Genomic DNA, 21,904 nt, shown 5'->3' with positions numbered 1-21,904 from the left:
ATTAGTATTGGTTTAGTATATCATTTTCCAAATTTTAATTTTTTTACCCATTTGTATCTTCATATTTTAATGTGTGGTATTTAAGGAATCATAAAGTTTCCTGGCTTTTTATCCAATATGAAATATCTTTAACTGGGATTTTAAATATGTTACATTTCATATGATCATTGAAATGTTTGGGGTTAAATCTACCAGTTGCTACTTATACTCTTTTCAGTCTCATATGTTCTTTTTTTTCCTTTTAAATAATTTTTGTACTATTTTATTTTTTAATCACTGCTGTTTTCTTATCAATATTAACTATAGCATTTTGGTTATTATTTTAGTAATTTCTTTAGTGCTTATAATATGAATCTTTAACTTAGGGTCAGGAAACTATGGTCTTTAAGGCTGAATATGGCCAGATTTTTTTCCTTATGGATAAATTTTAATTGGAATACAGCCATCCCCATTTGTGCAAGTATTGTCCATGACTTCTGTCATGGTTTAATGGCAGCATACTTGCATGATCATTTTTATTCGATGGTAGACATTGTGAATATAATATTTTGCATGCTAGATACTTTTGTTTTCCTATAAATGATATGATATATAGCTTTGTTCTTAACTGAAGTTGTTGAAAATACTTTGTTCTTGAAATACTTTTATCATCTTTTGTTTTGTTTTGTTTTTGTTTTTGTTATGGTTTTGTTTGTTTTTAAAGTACTAGGTATTGAATCCAGGGTCTCACACTTGCTAGACAAGCTCTGGACCACTGGGTTACACCTGCAGCACTGGGTCTTGATTTTAAGCTTTGTTATATGGGACTAGGGCAGCATTTTGATTAGGGTTATCTTTCCCCACTATTGAAGCAAGACTCTTCATAATGCTTTAACCAATATACTTGAAATTGTGAGGTATTGTATTCTGAATGTTGAGAACTGGAGTTATCCTGGTCCTTTGTGAGCTTGGTAGATTCTCATAATCCTTTAAAGGTATTCTTTTCTTGGGCTCAGGTATTTTCCTCTGATATATGATTGGAGTTTCTTACTAGATTTCAAACACTGTGAAATGTACCTTGTAAGGTAATGAATATCTGTGGATATTAATTGAGTTTATTTTTTTTTTTCAGGAGGTCAAAGTAGTATTATCTTCAGGTCTTACTGGTTGTTAAACTGGTCCAGAATAGCATTTGGCCAGGAGTTAACTTTTCTGTACTATTGAAGTAAAACCCTTCTGATTACTCTATCTGATACTTTATGTATGAGGTTTTTCTGCTCTGGCTGGAGGAAATGGGAACTATTACTGGCCTAGTGTGAGTTCCATGGATCAATCCCTATAATCCTTGTTTCTTTTCCTGGTTCAGAGTAATATCTTCACTTCTATATGCTAAGCATTTCTCTGTTGTATGCTTGAGGAGACTGTCTACATCTCTCTAGAGTTCTCTCTGCTATTTTCTTTGTTCTATTTCTTTATCCTGTGAATTCTGTCCTCCTCTCAGACTGATAGCTCCAACCCATTACATCGGATACTCTTCTGGGCTCCACTTAATTTAGCCCTCTCTGCACTACTACTTGGAAATTTTTTCAGGTGGTAAGCTGGGGAAATTTTAGGACATGCCTTGTTTGTTCTTCATCTTTCAGTATTCGCTGTCTTTTGTTGCCAGTTGTCCATTGTCTTTAAAAATACCATTTCATATATTTTGTCCTGTGTTTTAGATGTTTCAGTCAGGAGAACAACTCTAGTCCTTGTCTACTTCATTTTGTCCTGAAATAGACTGGGAGGACTGTTTTAACTGGATGATAGTGGTTCAAAATCTCACTTCCAGAATTTACAGTGTTGGGTGTGGGAGAGTTATTGTGGTTTCCCAGAGCTATGGAACTTGCTGTGAAAAAGGAAGAATGTGTTTCTGGGATATTAGCCAGTGATTAAGTGGCTAAGGTCTCTGCCTTATATATCTCTATCTCTACTACAGTGACATGCCATGCATGAACATAGAGTGCGTTCTTGGTATACTTATCATTATAGAACAGAATTCAGTATATGGTAGGGTCTGTGTAGGAATCCCCTTCCAAGATGGTTCTTTAAAGAATTTTTTAAAAGCTGATCCCAAGGTTTATAGGGACAACAATATGACAAGGCTCCAGAGTTCATTATTTCTTGTGTTAGATTATAGAAGTGTCACAAATGTTTGTGCAAAATTCTTACTTGTAGTCATTTCTAATTTTCTTTTAAACTCTTCAGACCTCCATTCTCGATGTGGGACTATCTAAACCCATACTAGCACAGAGATGCAGTCAGTAAGTTTTGATTCCTAAGTCTGGAATATTAGGTAAGAGCAAGCATTTTAAATGCATTTCCCAAAGAAAATAAATTAGTTTATTCATTGAACAGGCTTTAAAAAATTGATTCAATGTTTACTTCTATAGGCAGAGTATTATAATTAGTTATTTGTTGGTTATACTTCACTTGTATATATAAAAACATTGTTAAATAATCCAATATAAGACTTATTCTTTTCCTTAGAAATACACTTTTGAAAGTACATTTTTGGTATGTTTTAAGGAATTTTATAGTGTATATTATTTATATTTTAAAGGAAAGTTATGTTTCAAAATATCTCTTTTCCACAGATTGCGCGCGCGCGCACACACACACACACACACACACATACCAGTACACATGCAAACACACAAAATTTATGCACTACTTTACTAACATCAATAAAATATGGTTTAATGAATGACTGATTATTTTTAAGCTGTTGGTTAAAATTAATTCATTATTTTAACAAAATTTGAACAAAGCTACAATAGGAATTTTTGTTTGAAATTGGCATAATTATTTTATACTATGGGCAGGAAATTAAACAAATGAAAAAAACTAAGAAATTTTGAAAAGTTTAAAGGGCACTCTTCCTTTTCTCTATTTCTTTGTTAAAATTCTAAAGCTTTGAACTTAGTGCAGTGGTGTCCACCTGTAGTCCCAGCTTACTTGGGTGGCTGAGGCAGAAGGATCTATTAAGCCCAGGAGTTTGAGACTGGCCTGGGAAATATAGTGAGATCTGCCTCAAAAACAACAACAGCCTTTATAAAGGCCCTATAAACAACACATCACAGTTTCAAAGTAAGATTAGAAGCATACTATGTGGCCTAACAATATCCTATTATATATGACATATTATTATGTATAATTTTATACATATTATTATGTATAAAGGAAGTATCATAGATTTGTGGCAAACAAATTGTTCAGTAAATGGCATTTGAGAATTGGTTAGTTTTTTCTTAGTTGAAAATACCATTTCTATCATATAAAATGTAAATTTTTCTTATATTAAAGAGCTAAGTCTGGAAAATAATTACTGTATCCTAAAAGAAAATACAGATAATATTAAGTTGACCATTGAATGGAGAAGGTCTTATTAAGCATTATAGCAGTTAAGAAAATGCATGCAGAAATGATGAATAAATTACACTATATAAAAGTAAGAACTATTGAACATTAAAAAAACAACACATAGTTGGAAAATATTTGCAACTGATATGATGGAGAAATGACATTTTTAACACTTAAAAGGCCTGTACCAATTGACCAAATAGTTAATAGTGGAAAACAGGCAAAAACATTACTGTTTTTTCATGAAAATAAAAACATACTACTAAACACAAGAAATGTTCACTATAAGAATAAAAATTTAAATTAAATCAACATTGATCCCATTTTTGTATATCAAATGTAGAAAGATTTTTAGTGATTTATTTCATGGTGTCATAGATGTGGAAAGACAAATGCCATCTTAAACTGCTGATGGGAGTGGAAACTATTGTAACCTTTTTGGAAACCAATTTTATTGTGTATATCAGGAATCTTGGACTATTTATACCTATTTATACCTGTTTTATTCCTGAGGAATTCATTTTGGGAAAATAATCGTTATACTTATAAAGATGTATGCCTATTTCATAGTTATTTTAAACAGTGAAAAACTGGAAATATCCTAATTATCCAGGAGAACAGTGAAGTACATCACGGCAAATGAGTATGGTTAATTCTGTGCAGTTGTTGAAAACTGTTTAAGTCAGGATAAATAATATAATATTATAACATAATATTAAATTCTGATAAAGGAGAACACTAATATGTGTAGCATGATTTCAAGCATGTTAATATAATTCATACATTCATACACATATATACACAAATAATGTAATAAAACTGTAATAACAGATTAAGAAAGTTTTTCTTCATACTGAAATTTTGAATGATTTTCATTTTGGAGAGGGATTTATGAGTAGGATAATTAAAAATATGAAAGCATTATTGGCAGTAAACTTAAAATTTAGAAAGAAATCATAGTATGTCAGGTGATAGAAGTGGCTTCTGTGGAAAAGATCATTTTAGGGGCACATATCCTATCCCTGTGTTTAAATCCTTAACCTTCATACTTGGTATATTATTTGGGGCAAATTAGTTACTCACTAAATCTTATTTGTAAGATGTGGATAATACCTACTTCATAAAGTTGTTTGGAAGACTCTTAAAATAATGAATGTACATTGTTTAACATATAATTAATTGTAGTTGGTGCATAATTGTTACTTAGTAAATTTCTTATTTGTATAAATCATGAGGCTTTGTACCCAGACAACTTCATGGCTTGATGTTAGGTTTGACATAAACTTTAACCTAGACAATATTTCTTCCTTTGAGTTTTTTTTCCCCTGATGATGGGGATCAAACCACCCATGCCCTAATGAATGCTAGGCAAGTTCTCTACCCCTTAGCCACATCCCTAGCCCTCTTCCTTTATACTTGTAAAACACTTTTACTTAGGGTTTACTCTTGTGTTAGGTTTCAATGAACATTTTGATTATTCTTGCCCGTAAGTTTAAACAAGTAACAAGTATTGTTTTCTATAATATAAACCGTCCAAATTAATACTTCTGAAACTTAGATAATGAATATTTGTTTTTTTTCCATTGATCATTTTAAAATGTATCTTTAATTGCTTACTCTCTTGAGTTTTATTAGTAGTTTGAATTATATATTGTGAAATGTTGTGGCCATAATACTAAATGGTGAAACTGGTTATTGGATTTTATGATATTTTATTCAAATTTTGAGCCTTATTAATGACCCATTTTTTAATGAAAATAACTCAGGGCTAAAAAAAAACACTTTTGCCAATTGGAAGCCCTTAATAAACTCTAAAATTTACATATAATCATGGAATAGTTCCCAATTTGGTGTATAAATTAACATTTACTTGTGAATGAATATAGATGTAAACTGTTACAACAATAGCTTCTTGTTGTACATAAAATATTTTACAGTTTAAAAATATTTTTGCCCCATATAAACTAATTTAATTCTGACAAGAACCGAGGGAGATAATACAGATATTTTCCTTATTTTTTAGACTTAGAAACTGAGGCTAAGGGGGCTAAGTGATGTCTGATTTTAAACTGTGTTTTCTGGTTTCAAGTTTAGTACTATATTCATTTTGTTATAACAGCTCTCTTTCCAAGCACAGAAAGATTTTGGAATACAGTGTCATTAAATTCATAAACTTTGCTAACAGAAGAGGCTTAGAGGTACCTCTTAGATCAGAGATGAGTTTAGAATTGTGTGTGATATAATAACTACTAGTTCAACAACTCATAGTGGTATATTAGAGACTTTCAGTTTGTGTAGCTGAATGAAATGAAATACCTGAGAAGTGAGAGTAGATGGTGAAAGAGAGAGTAACAAATAATGGAATTACCAGTGTTAAAGCAAAATATCATATACTTCAAATACCTAAGTGTACCACAAGATAATCAAAAAGGGTGAATTATATGTAGTATACTTAGTATAAGAAGATATAAAAACATCATGTCTTAGAAAGATTAACATTAAAATGGGTAATATTTAAGAAAAAAGATTCATAAAGAAATTAGTTTCACCTATCTAGAAATCTTAATTCTTTGTATACATAATCATTATTCAAATCAATAAGAATTGACTACACTCATTTTCTTATTATTTTCCCAAATTTGTCTACTGGTTTTTAAAGAAGTACATTTTTTAAAATACTCAATATTAGAAGAAAGATCAAATGGTATATTATTATTTTATTTCAGGTTCTGTTTACAGAGGAAGATGTGAAATTTTACCTCGCAGAACTGGCCCTTGCTTTGGATCATCTGCATCAATTAGGAATTGTATATAGAGACCTGAAGCCAGAAAAGTAAAACTATATTCTCCTTATGTATCACTGTTTTTTATATTTCTACTATTAGAACTACATTTTGACATAACCCATTAAGTTTTTTTAAAAAAAATTATAAGACATTCTGTAAAAATTACATGTTTTAATTTTTAAATATTTTTTAGTGTAGTTGGACACAATACCTTTATTTTATTTATTTATTTTTGTATGTGGTACTAAGGATTGAACCCAGCACCTCACACATGCTAGGCGAGTTCTCTGCTGCTGAGCCACAATCCCTGAATTACATAATGAAACTGATTTGTGAAAAGTAATTTTCATATGAACAAACCTTAGTTTTAAGTTAATTACTTAAAATTTTTTTAATATACCAAATAATGACCTGTTTTATATAGGTCATTATTTCATAATAATGACCTGATGTTTTTATATAAATGTGTTATATGAAATATTTTATTCCATCTTACTGAATGTGAATTTTGTTTTGCAGCATTTTGCTTGATGAAATAGGACATATCAAGTTAACAGGTATGCAAATTTTCATATGTACTAAACCCAATGTTTTTCATTTTTCATTATTTTATTGTTTGTCTCAGTCTGTTTTTTTTTTCTTTCATCATTCGATTTGCATTTTGTTAATCTAGTGAAATAAGTTTAATTAAAGGTTAGGTAGCTTTTATTAAATTTTAATTATGATTTAAAATTTAAAATTCAGGCACTGTACAAATAAAAATGTTTGATTTTCTAGCTAAAAATACATGATCTTATTTTCAGCATAGACTGAAAGATTTTACCATACTCATGATGTTTGAAATATAGTGACAACCTCTCTCCCCATTTATTTACTCTGCAAACCCTTTTCTGTTCTATATCTATAATTTTATTATTCTGAGAGTATTATATAAACCAGTTTTGTAGAGCCACATAGCAATCACACTCCTGTTTAGCTGGAGAAGTAAAAACTTACATTCACACTAAAACCTATCCATGAATGTTCAAAGCTCCTCTGTTTGTAAAAACCCAAGACTGGAAAAGACCCAGGTGTTCTTCAAAGGGTGAATGGATAAACAGTGATGCATCCATATAATGGAATCCTATTCAGCAATGAAAAGGAAAGTACCATTAATTCTTGGTATAATTTGCATGGGTTTCAAAGGCATTTTGCTGAGTGGACCAATCTCAAAGTTTACATATGCTTTGAGTAGATGGTAAATTCTACATTTAATTATCAGCATGCAAGAAAAAATGAAGATTTGATCTTTACAGACAATTTTATACTGGTAGAAGTTTAGAAGGTTAGTTGCTCTAAATTCCTTAGTGCACTGCATCAATGTAAAATTAAAGTATAAAGGTGTTACTTTGAAATCAAAAGTAAATGTGTCAAAGTTAATATAAATTTTAGTGAATCTTATTGATTCATAGCCTGATTCTCTTTTTCATATATCTAAGAAACAATGTAAGTTTGCAAGGGATTGAAAGCTGAAAAGAAAAAGTATGAAGAAAGAACAAAAGAATTTTGAAATTTTATATAACATATAATTTTTTTATTTTAAAGCAATTGAACATTAATCAAAAAGCTAATTGGAATTTAATTGCTCCTTTCATTTTTTTCTTAATAAGTCATATCTGTTTTGTCAGAGATGACAAAAGGAGATGGAAAAAAGAGTAGAATAAATTTTACCTTTATCTCTCCACCACAGTAAGTTTAGTTGGGTGAATAATTATGCTAAGTTGTATTATATTTAGTCTTCTAATTGGAATTCTGCTTTTGTATAGCTTTTAGAGACTTAAACTGGCTGAGGAGGAAAGAGTAGTTAGGATCAATGTTAGTTTATAAGCACTGGACACAAGGTATGTGATAGTAAGAAAATATGACTTATTATTTCTTTTTACAATGCAGAGTATTTTTGTTACAGTTGTACCACTATTTATTTTAAAGGAAATATACAGTAATGAATATTATTTGGTGATTTATAGTTTTATGATTATAACCTAATTCAGAGTTTTGTGATAAAAAGTACACTTGTGAATTAAACTTCAGAAGTATTCCAGTAAGGTTTGTTAAAGTGAGACCCTTTACAACAATTATTTTAAAACTTTCTTCTATTACATTTTTTCTTTAATTTCTTTATACTTTCTTCCTTCCTCCCTTCCTTTTAATTTTTCTTCTTTTCTGCCTTTTTTCCCTGCTTTGTCTTTCCTTCTGTATGTCCTACCCCCTTTCTGTCTTTCTTTTCCTATTTTCTATTTGATATTTTAAACACTATAATCAAAATATAGCAGGCTGATTGCTGTTTTCATTGATACCAGTGGGCTCTGGGTGGACTACAGTGATTTAGGAATGTCTTATCTAGGCAGAATCATCTCCAACATTGTAAACTTTCCCAAGAGTAATCTTAGACAAAAGCATTGGTCTTTTTCCCCCTACCTGTTGATATTCAAGCTTCTCAAGACAGCTGGATGTTAGTAGCATTGACCTATAATCCAATTTATTCTGGAGGCTGAGGCAAGAGGATCACAAGTTCAAGGCTAGTCTGGGAAATTTAATAAGACTGTCTCAAAATAAAATTAAGAGGACTGGGGATGTAGCTCAAGGTAAGAGCACCCCTGGATTCAATCTCTGGTATTGCAAAACAAACCTTAGGAATGGACCTAATGTTTAACAAGCTACTGTGGAATGGCAATGGACTATAGAAAAGTTTCTGCTTTAATGGTGCTTTCAGGATTATTTGTCTCATACTGAGATTAGATTGTATAGCCAAACATTACTAAAAGGAGAGTAGATATCCACAGATATCTGCATACTTGCTTATGCACTATTTATATTGTACACGACTTAATATTTCTGAAAACTTACCCCCTATAGTATATAAAAAAATCTTAATTATATAAGGACTTGCCTGTTGGTAGAAAAAATATCTAATAATAATAACACATTAAAAATATAACTTGAACTCAGAATTAAATTCTGTAGTTGCTATAATGTGGTTTTGAGGGCCATAATTTAGGGGTTGGTAAGAAAGGTAGGAATGAGAAATGTATAGAAATTTAAATCACACAGTTCTTAAGTATTTAAGAGAAAATGTGTACATAAGAAAATTATTTTAGTAATTTTTAAGATTACTTGCTAATTTATCATTGGAATTGCTTTTGCTTAATTATAAATCCTCATCAAATTGATTGTGTTCTGGGCATGCATTTTAAAATTTAAAATCTTAGAGTCATTTAAGCTTACAGTCATCTGAAATACACCCTTGACCTCCTCTTCCCAAAACCCTTCCTTTATGTCTCTGATTTCTATATTTTTTTCCTAAACTAGTTGCTTGGAAAAACCAGTGTTTAATATCTATCTCATTTAATCTTGTGGCTTGTTTTATAATGGTAAAATTTTTGTCGTTTAATTGCTGAGCAGACTTTAGTGTTAAACATCAGTTTTGTCAGAAATTTTATGACAAAGGAACTTTTTATCTCTTGGCGTAAATCTCTGGAAAGTAACAGAAAGACAAAAAAAAAATTCTCTCCCTTTTCCCCCTCTCCCTGAAGTGAACGAAGAAGCCAGTATCCTTCTCTATAAGAGATGCAGCTGAACTGACCTCAAAGACTGTTATTATATTTAATTTTCTAAAAGGAATGTGCATGTCTTAAAAGTCTCAAAATACAGCAAGTTAATATTTAAGATATTAAAAAGATTTTTAGAAATTAAAATTATAGTATATAAAGTTATTAAATAAGGGTAAGAGATACTTTAAATGAAAATATTGAGCATTTGTGAGAAAATCTGCTTTGAGGGGCCCTAAAATTGTTATTGTTCTCTTCTATCATAAGATGTAATATTGGTCTTGTAGCTTTTTATTTTATTTATTTTATTTCTTTTTTTTATTAGTTACACATGACAGTACAATGATCTTGACATATCATACATTTGAATCAGATGGGATATAATTTCTCATTTTTCTAAGTGTACAGGTTACAGAATTACATTGGTCATGCAGTCATGAATATATCCACAGCAATAATAATGTCTGTTTTATTCGGCTGTCCTTCCATTCCCCCCCCTCACCTCCCCTCCCCTCCCCTCCCATTACTTCTCTCTACCCAATCTAATGTGACCCATATTGGTCATGTAGCTTTTTATTTTTAAAATTGTATATAATTCACATATAGTAAAACTGATCTTTCTGATCCTTGTAATGGGAATCTGTATCTTGATTGTACCAGTGTCAATATCTTGGCTATTTTATTGTATTATGATTTTGCAAGATGTTATCATGAGGGAACTGTGGAAAGGGTAAATAAGATGCCTGTAATGTTTTATGTAACTGCAATTATTTAAAAATATAAAGTTTTATTTAAAAATATGACTCTGTAAGTCTTAACAAATACTGCACTTTTATAACTAGCAACAAGATAATAGTACAAAATAGTTCTATAGCTCCTGAAATTAGACCATTAAAAATCAGTCCTCCCTTTACTTCAAGCTAACAACAACCTACTTTCTGTTACTACAGTTTTGCCTTTACCACGAAGTATATAAACATAGACATACATTATATGGCCTTTTAAGCCCAGCTGTATTTGTCTAGGATACTGCATTTGAAATTCTTCTGTATTGTTGAATGTATCACTACTTTTTTAATTGCTGAGTGATATTTCCATTTTATGGTGGTATCTTGGTTTGTTTATCCATTTGGCAATTAATGGGTATTTGGATTATTTCCAGTTTGGGGCAGTAATGAATAAAACTGCAATAAACATTTGTATATAAGTTTTTGCATGAACATACATTTTTATTTCACTTGAGTAATCACCTAAGTATGATATACTTGATCATATGGTAAGTGTATAGTTAATGAGAAAACTCCACACTTTTCCCCAGCATGGTTGTACCATTTTGCCTTTCCACTAGCAGTGTATGAGACCCATAGTTGCCCTTTATCCTTTCCAGTTCCTGGTGTTAGTATGTTTTATTTTAGCTATTCTAATAGACATGTAGTTATATCTAATTATGGTTTTATTTTGTGTTTCTCTAATAACTAATGAAACTGAGCATCTTGACATGTATAGGTTTCTTTGGAGAAGTGCCTCTTTATATCTTTTGCCCATTTGGAAAAATTAGATTATTTTTTTCATATTGAATTTTGTGGGTTTTATATACTAAAAATATAAGTCACTTATCTAATATGTGATTTGCAAATATTTTCTCCCATCTAGCTTCTTTTTGATTCTCTTAGAATATTTTAAAGACCAGTTTTTACTATGATGACATCCAGTACATAAGCTTTTTTTATTCTATGTATTATACTTTTGATGTTGTATCTAAGAAATTCTTATCTCACAGGTTCACCAAGTTTTTTTTTTCTACATTTTCTTTTGGAAATTTATAGTTTGAAATTTTATGAGAATACAGGTCTGTGGTCCATTTTGAATTAATCTTTGCTTTTGGCATGAGGATGGATTTTTTATTAATACTTTTCCTATTCTGGCATGACTTGTTTAAAAATCTTACCTTCAATGGAATTTTTTTTGCAATATTCCAATAAATCATTTGGCAATATATAGCCACTTCTGTTACAGTGGGTCCTAATATGATCTTAATCACTGCAGTATGCAAAACCATACATATAGTAGAAGTTGTAGAACTTACGGGGGAAATGGAGTTAGAGGTGTAACACTAAAATCTTTAAACAGTGACACACTCAGCAAGTTATGGAATCACTCTTGGTGTTCACCAAAGACACATTGATAAAGAAAATGTGTACATGTTCAATAGAGTTGTACTTGGCCATGAAGAAGAATAAAGTTATGTTATTTGCTGGTAAATGGATGCAACAGCAGAACATAATGCTAAGTGAGATGAAAAAAAAAAAAAAAAAAAACACCCTGAAAGCCAAGGGTCAAATGTTTTCTTGCATATGTGGAATTTGTAGAATTAAAAAAAAAATAGGAAAAAAAATGAATCTCATGAAAATAGACAGAAGACTAGTAGAGTAGTGGAAAGGGTTTGAGAGGAAAAGAGCAGGGGAGAACATGGGAAAGTTACAGGGAATGAAATTTCCAGATTATGATGTATCCATGTACAAATGAATCCATGTACCACAATGAATACAGATTTCATATATAATTTTAATATACTAATGAAAATAGTAATAAAAATAGAAGGGGGTTTAGTAGATTAAAGCATGCACATCATGGGGCAGAGGGAGTTAGCAGTGGAAGGAAAGAGAAGGTACAGGTTTGGTCTTTTCACATAAATTTTGGAATCAATTTGTTGAATTAACAAAAAAATCACAGGGATTTTTATTGAAGTTTTTATTGAATCCATAGATCAGTTTTTGGAAAGGTGGCCTCTTAACAACATTGAATCTTCCAGCCAATAAACACAATACTTCTCTCTATTTATTTAGGTCTACTTTTATTACTTTCATGAAAGTTTTCAATTTTCAGCATACAAATTTTGCATATATTTTGTATATTTTTGCCTGTAGGTTTCTTGGGATTTGGGGAGTGTTAAAAATGGTACCTTTAAAATTTCAATTTACATATCTCTGTTCCTAGTATATAAAAATAAAATTGATTTTATATTCGTATATTTAGTTTTTTGAAAGCTTTAAACAAAAATGCAACTTGCCTTAGCAAAATTTTGCTTTTTTAATATTTTAAAACTAAATTGCTACCTCGCCTTTGTCTGTTTTAAAATTTAGATCCATATGACAACTTTGATTTAAATGTTATTCTTTCAAAACTGTTGCATGATATTGTAGCACAGACCTGAAGGTAGGTATTGTGATCATGAGATTTAATCCAACAGTATTTCGCTTCTTCAAGTGTATCATTTCTATTGTTGGTCTCATTGTATAGTTTTCTTAGGAGTAATTGTAGACTATCCATAATTGTTTCCATGTTTAACACCTTATTTTTTGTTGTTGTTGTTTTCTATTTTCTGAAGGTTTTCAATGTTTTTATATTGTTGTTGTAGACTTTGGACTCAGCAAGGAGTCAGTAGATCAGGAAAAGAAGGCCTACTCATTTTGTGGTACAGTAGAGTATATGGCTCCTGAAGTAGTAAATAGGCGAGGCCATTCACAGAGTGCTGATTGGTGGTCATATGGTGTACTTATGGTAAGTAGTATTATTTTTATTAATCATGTCAGAATATAGTTCATATTATTTAGAATTTTAGTTTAGTTAAAATTTTGGAATGTGTCACTAAAAATAAGCTTCTGTTAATTCATGATTAATGCTTAAAAGTTGTGGTTGGCTAGCTGTTTTAAAATAATTAGGATTTTAGTCTTTTGAAGTTATTACTACAAAGGTAAATGGCAGCATTGTTATAAACTTTACAAATTTGAGACTTTGAGCAAGGTATTTCAGATTCTAGATTTCGGAATGCTGAGTTTAGCAGTTATAGGATTTTTTTATTTTAATTTGATATCTTAGAGTTTATCACCTTAACATACAATGTTTTATTGTCCATTTGTTTCAGGCATTGCCTAGAATGTAATCCTCTTGAAAGGAAGAATTGTGTTTTGTGTTACTTTTCATCACACAGTAACTAGACTAGGGATCATTTATTAGATGCTTATTGAAGACAGACTGACTAATTTGATATGAGATTACACATAGAATATATAGCAGTAAGTAGGATGATAGGTAAATAGCTATTAAATCAGATATAATTTGCTTCTGACATCTGATAATCCACTTTGCCTATTTATCACTGAATGACACAGTGTATGACACATCAGTGAGGTGGAAACTGATTTGAAGTATATTTGGCATTTTATCTGACCTAGAACACATACAATCTGGTTGGGGAAACAATTGCAATAGCTAAATAAACTATCCAGAAGTACTTTAGGATTCAGAGAAACTTCATAAAAGTTGACCTAGAAAAAGTAGGGGAGCTAGAACTCAGGTTATGCCTTGAGTGATAGGTAAAATTTGAATTGTTGCATGTCAAGAAGGAGAGGATTATGATGATATTAGCAAAGGCTTTGGGAACTAGTTTGACTAGAGTAGTGAAGAAAGAGGGCAAAGTTGGAGGAAGTGAAACTGCAAACCTGTAAGTGTTTGTGTTGTTTTTCTGAGAAGTGATACAGTATTGTAGATTCTTAAACAGGATGCAAGTTAGAGAAAATATGTGCTTTATGAATATTAGCTTTGGCAGCAATATATAAGTGGATTGGAAGTATAAGAAACTAGAAATAGGGTGACCAAAAGAACGCCTTACAAGACACTTGTAAGATTCTAGAATTTAAGAAGAGGAAATCATTTCAAATGAAGTCATGACTAACTTTAATAACAGGAAAAGTGATACAGATGGAAGCAAGGATAAAGATCAAAGAAAAAGGTATCACTAAAATTTATGAAATTTAGGGATTGGAAGAGTGGTACATTAATAGAAAATGGTAATGACAACTAGTGGGGAAAGAATTTATTTTTAACAAATGTAGCATTTGAGGGGTCGTTAAGATTCCCATGTCAACAATGTTATTTCCTTACGTGACCAAGTTTTCTAGTTCTATTTTGACCCAGTCTCATGTAAATCTTGAATAATTTAATATTCATGTACTATAAGTTTCAAGTTTTTTCTAAGAAATTTTATTATATATTCTAAGTTGTGCTAAATTGATTCTGAGGTTATTTTATTCTTTTAGTTTGAAATGCTTACTGGTACTCTGCCATTTCAAGGTAAAGACAGAAATGAGACCATGAATATGATATTAAAGTAAGTATGCACACTCATTTTATTTTCGAAACAAATCACTTGCTTTCAGTTTGGGAAAAATTAATTTGATTTTACATTGAGGTAAAAGAACATTTTAATGTTTTGTTATATTCCCTACAATATAAGGGACACTATTTGCCATTGTAAAAAAAAAGTTAAGATTTATTTTTAGATTTGTCCATTTACAAGTATGATCAGTTTAAGTAAAATTTTTTAAAATCCTCTTTTTCAGAGCAAAACTTGGAATGCCTCAGTTTCTTAGTGCTGAAGCACAGAGTCTTCTAAGGATGTTATTCAAAAGAAATCCATCAAATAGATTGGGTAATGCTTATTTTCTTATCTTTAAAATTATATACTGCAACTTGGGGAGTATAACTACATCTTTATTCTTTCTTGTTTTAAGTGTTAAGTTCATTTGCATTTGCTACACAATTGTGCCTGGAATTGTGCATTTTGTTCTAGAAACAATAAACTTTATTATATAAAAGTTTAAAAGGTTAAAAAATAGACTAGACTAGTTAATCAAAACTTTTATGTATATCAGTATGTATATGTTATGGATTACCTCTTTTGACATAATTCACAGAATCTTACCTTGTATAGGTAACCCTTTTAGATATTTGAGGATAATTATTTTGTTCTTCCTAATATTTTTCAAAGTAAATAGAATGTTGCCATTAATACTTATTATATGACTACTTTCTGATAGCCTTTCTCTGGATCTAGATGTGATCCTATTATCCTATTTGAATTGTTTAGTTAAAATAATAGAATGATTTTATTCCTTGTAGTTTTTAATTTGTCATACAAACCTGAGGTATTGGGTTGAATTATGAAGTAAAGAAAATATACTTTTAATGTTATATTGAACACGAATTCACTACCCTGTACAGTTCATTATGAACATCAGGTTTTTTTATTGTAGTGAAGTAAAAGGACAAATGAATAACATGCCAGAAAAGAAATCATAGATGTTTTCACTTTGAGAAATCTATGAAATGTGTATAGTCCTATTAACAGATAATAGCCAATTAAACCAAGTAGCAAGATTTTTTTAAAGCATGCCATTAAAGTATTCTTTCCATTTTTATAGGTTCAGAAGGAGTTGAGGAAATTAAAAGACATCTTTTTTTTGCAAATATTGACTGGAATGTAAGTTGAGTAGAAATTTTTTTATTAAATAACTTTATATTAGAAGGAGCATAAAATTATAAGTAAAATATATGGACTTTGCTGATAATCCATGTGTCATATTTAGAGTGAGATTCTTTTTTATAAATATTGCAAATCATGGAATTTATCATGAACCAGTAGGTGTGTGGTAATAGTATATTTTTGTTTATCAATTGTTATATCTGTTTAATGTAGTTAATCTTTTGCCCTTATTCTAAGCTAGGGAATATAAGAGGAAGAAAAAGGGAAAGGGTGTGAAGTATGTAACAGTTCTTATAGGAAATGTATATGAAGAATGTAAGGTGTATTTAATTGAAAAATTTAAATGTATTAAGAATCTTACAATTTTATTAAATTTTTGACAGGATAGGAAATCAGACTGATAAATTCTACTTGGTCATGTATAGATTTTTAAAATTTGCTCTTCTCAAACTAATAAGAGTTTCTTAGATTTAGTTTTTGTTTGATTTATAGAGCAGCTTTATATATTTTATGTGTTAATAATAATCATAGTTAAACATTTTTGATATTATGTGGTTCTGTCATGAGTATTGAAATCCCCTCAAAAGGAAAAGAGTATCTATTTTAATGCAGAGATAGAAAGCTGCTATTCACTGATCAAATCATTTCTTCCTCTGGCTTGTAGACAGGTTTTAGTAGGCAATTTTATTTTATTTTTTTGTACCAGGGATTGAACTCAGGGGTGCTTAACCACTGAGCCACATCCCCAGTCTTTTTTGTATTTCATTTAGAGACAACATCTCACTGAATCACTTAGGGCCTCACTAATTTGCTGAGGCCTGCTTTCAACTCATGATCCTCCTGCTTCAGCCTCCCAAGCCACTAGGATTACAGGCATGTGCCACCATGCACAGTTTCAGTTGGCAAAATTTGATTATTGCAAAACCGTATCATCTTGTAATCCATTGGTTGTAATACCCCAAAACACCACTGAGTGGGAATGCTGCATGGAAGGTAGCTCTTTGTCATATCTATGTAAATCTTAGGTATCTTTGTATTCCTTTTTCATTTTCTCACAGTGCTCTTCTATTCTTCCTTTCCACTTACCTAGAAAAAAGGAAAGTACATTTCTCCCATTGTTATATCTAAATAGTTTATTTTTTTAGATTTATATTTTTAACTAATACATTAAAACATAAATATGTACTTATGTATGGGGTACCATGCAATGTTTAGAGACATGTATGTTTTTTAATGTTTAAATCAGAGTAAACATGTCTGTCGCCTCTGACATTTATCATTCTTTTTCCTAAAAAATATTAATTTTTAGTTGTAGTTGGACACAATACCTTTATTTTATTTATTTATTTTTATGTGATGCTAAGGATCAAACTCAGCATGTGCTAGGCAGGCGCTCTACCACTGAGCCACAACCCCTTACCCCATTTATCATTTCTTTATACTGAAAATGTTCAAAATCTTTTGTTAAATTTTTTTGAAATGTACAGTACATTATTGTTATTATAGTAAACCTATTATGCAATAGTTCAGCAGAACTTTTGATTTCTACCCCAGTGTAACTTAGTACCCATTGATCAACGTTTCTCACCATTCATTGTCTTTAATTTAAATAAATTAGTGGAAAGTTTACATATTTCAATATGTGAAAATTCCTTTAATGTAACTCTCTCTAAATTTTTCTATGGAACTGTGAGCTGTGAAAAAGTAGTTTTCTAAAACATTGTTGCATACATATATTTTCTATCTTTTAAAACTAAATTTACTTTGAACTAACATGTAAAAGCAGAAAATTATACATATTATTTAAGTAACAGTCCTTTGATACATTTATAGTATTTTAATTAAGTTAACGAATATCCTCAAATATTTGTTATTTCTTAGTGGTAAAAACTGGTCTCTGGTGCAATTTAACTCCACTCGTTGTGGGTCAATATTCTGTCTGGATGATCTCTCCATTGCTGAGACTAGGGTGTTAAAAGTCCCTAAGTAGTGTAGTACGAGTCTACCTCTTTTTTAGGTATATTAATATTTGCATTATATATTTAGGTACTTCTATATTGGATACATATATGTTTAGGATTGTTATTTAACTTTGCTGAATTGACCCTTTTATCCTTATATAGTGACTTTTCCTTGTCTCTGCATTTGATAAGATTGGTTTAATGTGATAAAAGTATGGCTACTCTTGTGTTCCTTTTGTATGGACTATTTTATTCTATGCCTCCACTTACAGTCTAAGTGTGTCATTAGTGATGAAGCAAATTTGTTGTAGGCACCATATTGCTTTCCTTCCTGCCTTATATGATGCTTCCTTTTTATATACTAAAAACTGGAACTATAATCTCTGACTTGATTTCATCAGCTTTTGTGAAGGTAGGATTGATGGATGAATAGGTATTCAGTGCGTCTGTGAGAAAAGATTGCCAGAGGAACTTAGCTGCCATCTTGCTCCACCCCACTGTGTTTTTAAATATAAAAATTTTAGCAAATGAGATTGTTAAACAAGACTGCATTTTTATGGGCTTGAGTTGTGGCTCAGTGGTAAGAGCACTTGCCTAGCATGTGTGAGGCCCTGGGTTTTGATTCTCAGTACCACATATAAATAAATGAAAATAATAAAGGTCCATCAACATCTAAAAAATATTTTTTAAAATACTGCATTTTATTCTGTGAATAAAGCCCTAAATAGTATATTTAATGTGCATTTCCATGGGAAATCATAGTACTTTAATTAAAATACATACTTATTGAAAATAGTCTAACTGTTGATTTTTAATAATATAAACATTATTGATTAATTTTCAGGTTGACATTAGGACATATTCCATATGGTTATAGCACCAATGAGAATTCTAATCAGCTTTTTATACCTGAAATTGAATATTTTATTCCTTGTGAATGCAAGTTGTGGCATAATTGCTGTTTTTTTTGGTCTCATTAGATTCTCCTGGTTTGCCAGCTAGTGCAAATGCTCAATTGTCTCTAAATTTTTTAAGAATTTAGATAACATATATCTGAAGGAATTATGAGTCTTATTTTAAGAACTGTGAATATTATGTTCTACTTCACCTTACTTTGTCTAAAGTGTTTGGAAATAGAAATATTATAGATTTCAGATTTTTAATATTTGTATATTCGTATGTAATACCTTCGGGATGGGGCCAGTCTAAACACGAAATTCATTCATGTTTCATATATACCTTGTACACATAACCTGAAGGTAATTTTACAGAAGATTTTTAGTCAGCCTGCATTTTAGCTGCAACCTGTCATGTGAGATTTATTGTGGAATTTTCCACAATAATATCCTGTTGACATTCAAAATATTTTGGAATTTGGAGCATTTTGAATTAAGATTTTGGACTAGGAATGCTCAACATATATAATAACATTTTAAATGTTCTCTGTTATTTCTAGAAATTATATAAAAGAGAAGTTCAACCACCTTTCAAACCTGCTTCTGGAAAACCAGATGATACTTTTTGTTTTGATCCTGAATTTACTGCAAAAACACCCAAAGGTAAGTAATGCACGCTTACACATAAAATCACAATTTTTATTGTATTGATGATTAAATAAACTATAATCCTTGGTAAAATATTAATAATAAGTTTTCAAGGAGTAATGTACAACGTTTCTTGGCCTCCTGTGAAGTAGAGTCTTTAAATAGAACATATCTATCAGAGAAGCAGGGACTAGAGAAGTGGGAGGCACTTTTTTTCCCATTTCGTAATTCTTTTGACATGCAAATGAAATACAGGGTAAAGGGCAAGAAATAAGATGCGAGATATATTATACAGACTCGGTTTAGATTTTGCTATGGTTTACTGATTGTGTTATTTAGTCATATATTTATTCAACAAATATTGAATGCCTACCAGGTACTAGACAGTGAGGAAGTGGCAGTAACAAAAGAGGACAAAAATTACTGACCACATGGAATATGCATACTAGGGATGAGAGACAAATGAAATAGTATAAATCAAATAGTATGTCAGATGGTCAAATTTAATGGTTTCCTTTACATTTGAAAAACTGCTCACATTTTATACCATAAAATTCTGTATAATTTTAATTATATAATTATTTGAACATTAGATTCTCCTGGTTTGCCAGCTAGTGCAAATGCTCATCAGCTTTTCAAAGGATTTAGCTTTGTTGCAACTTCTATTGCCGAAGAATATAAAATCACTCCAATCACAAGTGCAAATGTATTGCCAGTTGTTCAGGTAAATTCTACTTAATCACATTATTCAGTTTGGGAAAATATAAGTTTGGGGATAATTATTTTCTCTGTTATTGATGGTGGATTTTCCATAATTTTTTTAAAAAGTAATTTAAATGTGTTTCTGTGTGGTTCAGAAAAAAAGAGAGTTAAAAACCTTAAATTATACTTAATGATCTGTATTGGCAAGAAAATGTTGGCAAAATCTAATTGATTGATCATATTGGCCTTGAGGAACCAGAAAGCTTGTAATTTAAGATTGATTCACAATCTATATAACCAATTTATAAATATTAATAAAACTTTTCTAGAATGAGTTATTTTGGAGTTTTTAAGATTTAAGATGAAAGTATATTTAGAACAAAAGATAGAAAATGTGAAAATATTTCATTCTTCTTAGTTGTTTACTTTTTAAAATAAAAACAGATAAATGGAAATGCTGCACAATTTGGTGAAATATATGAATTGAAAGAGGATATTGGTGTTGGCTCTTATTCTGTTTGCAAGCGATGTATACACACAACTACCAACTTGGAATTTGCGGTGAAGGTATTGTCACTAAGCTTAAGTTGTTTGTTTTATATTGGCAATTTAAAGTATAGGTTAACTGCAGACATTTTCAGTGGAACAAGAAAGAGAGAGGAGAGATAATATGATGCAAAAGAATTCTAAGAATATTTTCATTTTGAAATTCTTTGCAAGGCTTTTTTTGGTGGAACAATGCATTTCATGAAATTTTTGCTTTTGAATACTTTTAATGTACCATATTAAGATTGAGTGGTAGTGACAGTTACAATTCATTTGGAACACATTATCATTTAATATAGTCTCAGAGAAATGGAATATAATATTAAAGAAAGTTCTTAATTTTTAAGTTTCAGTAATAGAACATATTTAAATATTAATGTAATAAGCAGTATCCTTGAGTTTTAAGTATCTGTTTATATGTATAAACAAATGGAAAATATTCCATTCATTTTAGACAAATAAAATGATTTTTTTCTTTCATCCAATTTCTTAGATCATTGACAAAAGTAAGCGAGACCCCTCAGAAGAAATTGAAATTTTGATGCGCTATGGACAGCATCCCAACATTATTACTTTAAAGGATGTAGGTATTTTGAAATATAGATATAATCTATATTAGAGAAGCTATGACTTGTATCTTTATATTTGTACTGTTTATAATGTCATACTATAAAATGTGAAGACTTTTAAATTTACCACATTATTTCTCTTTTCCTAAGATTCTGTACTCCTACTCTCATAGAATTGCAAAAACAAAACACTACAGTGGTTGGTAAAAGAGAGTGTCTTCATTACTTCAATATATTCTGGCTGGTTAAGTAGTTAACATTGTAATTAGCACCATTTACCATTCTATAGTTGTCTACCAGGTTCTTGAAGATTTTATTTTCTCTTTTGGGGGAGAGGGTACCGGGGATTGAACTTAAGGGTTCTTGACCACTGAGCCACATCCCCATCTCTGTTTTGTATTTCATTTAGAGACAGGGTCTCACTGAGTTGCTTAGCATCGTGCTTTTGCTGAGGCTGGCTTTAAAATTGTGATCCTCCTGCCTCAGCTTCCCAAGCCACTAGGGTT

General features: G+C 30.5%; 1 protein-coding gene across 4 annotated transcripts in view; it reads left to right on the top strand.

Annotated features, from left to right (window-relative positions):
* Positions 1-21,904, top strand: part of Rps6ka6 (ribosomal protein S6 kinase A6) — a 99,446-nt gene that overhangs the window by 58,138 nt on the left and 19,404 nt on the right. For all 4 annotated transcript variants that reach the window (XM_071606856.1, XM_027932120.2, XM_071606854.1 and 1 more), the window contains 10 exons: positions 6,105-6,211; positions 6,684-6,721; positions 13,170-13,312; positions 14,851-14,921; positions 15,154-15,242; positions 16,015-16,073; positions 19,494-19,596; positions 20,175-20,305; positions 20,728-20,850; positions 21,323-21,412. In XM_071606856.1, coding sequence (XP_071462957.1) covers positions 6,105-6,211; positions 6,684-6,721; positions 13,170-13,312; positions 14,851-14,921; positions 15,154-15,242; positions 16,015-16,073; positions 19,494-19,596; positions 20,175-20,305; positions 20,728-20,850; positions 21,323-21,412 — 954 coding nt within the window. The remainder of the gene's footprint in view (positions 1-6,104; positions 6,212-6,683; positions 6,722-13,169; positions 13,313-14,850; positions 14,922-15,153; positions 15,243-16,014; positions 16,074-19,493; positions 19,597-20,174; positions 20,306-20,727; positions 20,851-21,322; positions 21,413-21,904) is intronic.

The sequence above is a fragment of the Marmota flaviventris genome, chromosome X (assembly GCF_047511675.1).
Source record: "Marmota flaviventris isolate mMarFla1 chromosome X, mMarFla1.hap1, whole genome shotgun sequence".
Classification (NCBI taxonomy): Eukaryota; Metazoa; Chordata; class Mammalia; order Rodentia; family Sciuridae; genus Marmota; species Marmota flaviventris.
The sequence above is the reverse complement of the archived record's forward strand: the minus strand, read 5'-3'. Positions and strand labels throughout refer to the sequence as shown.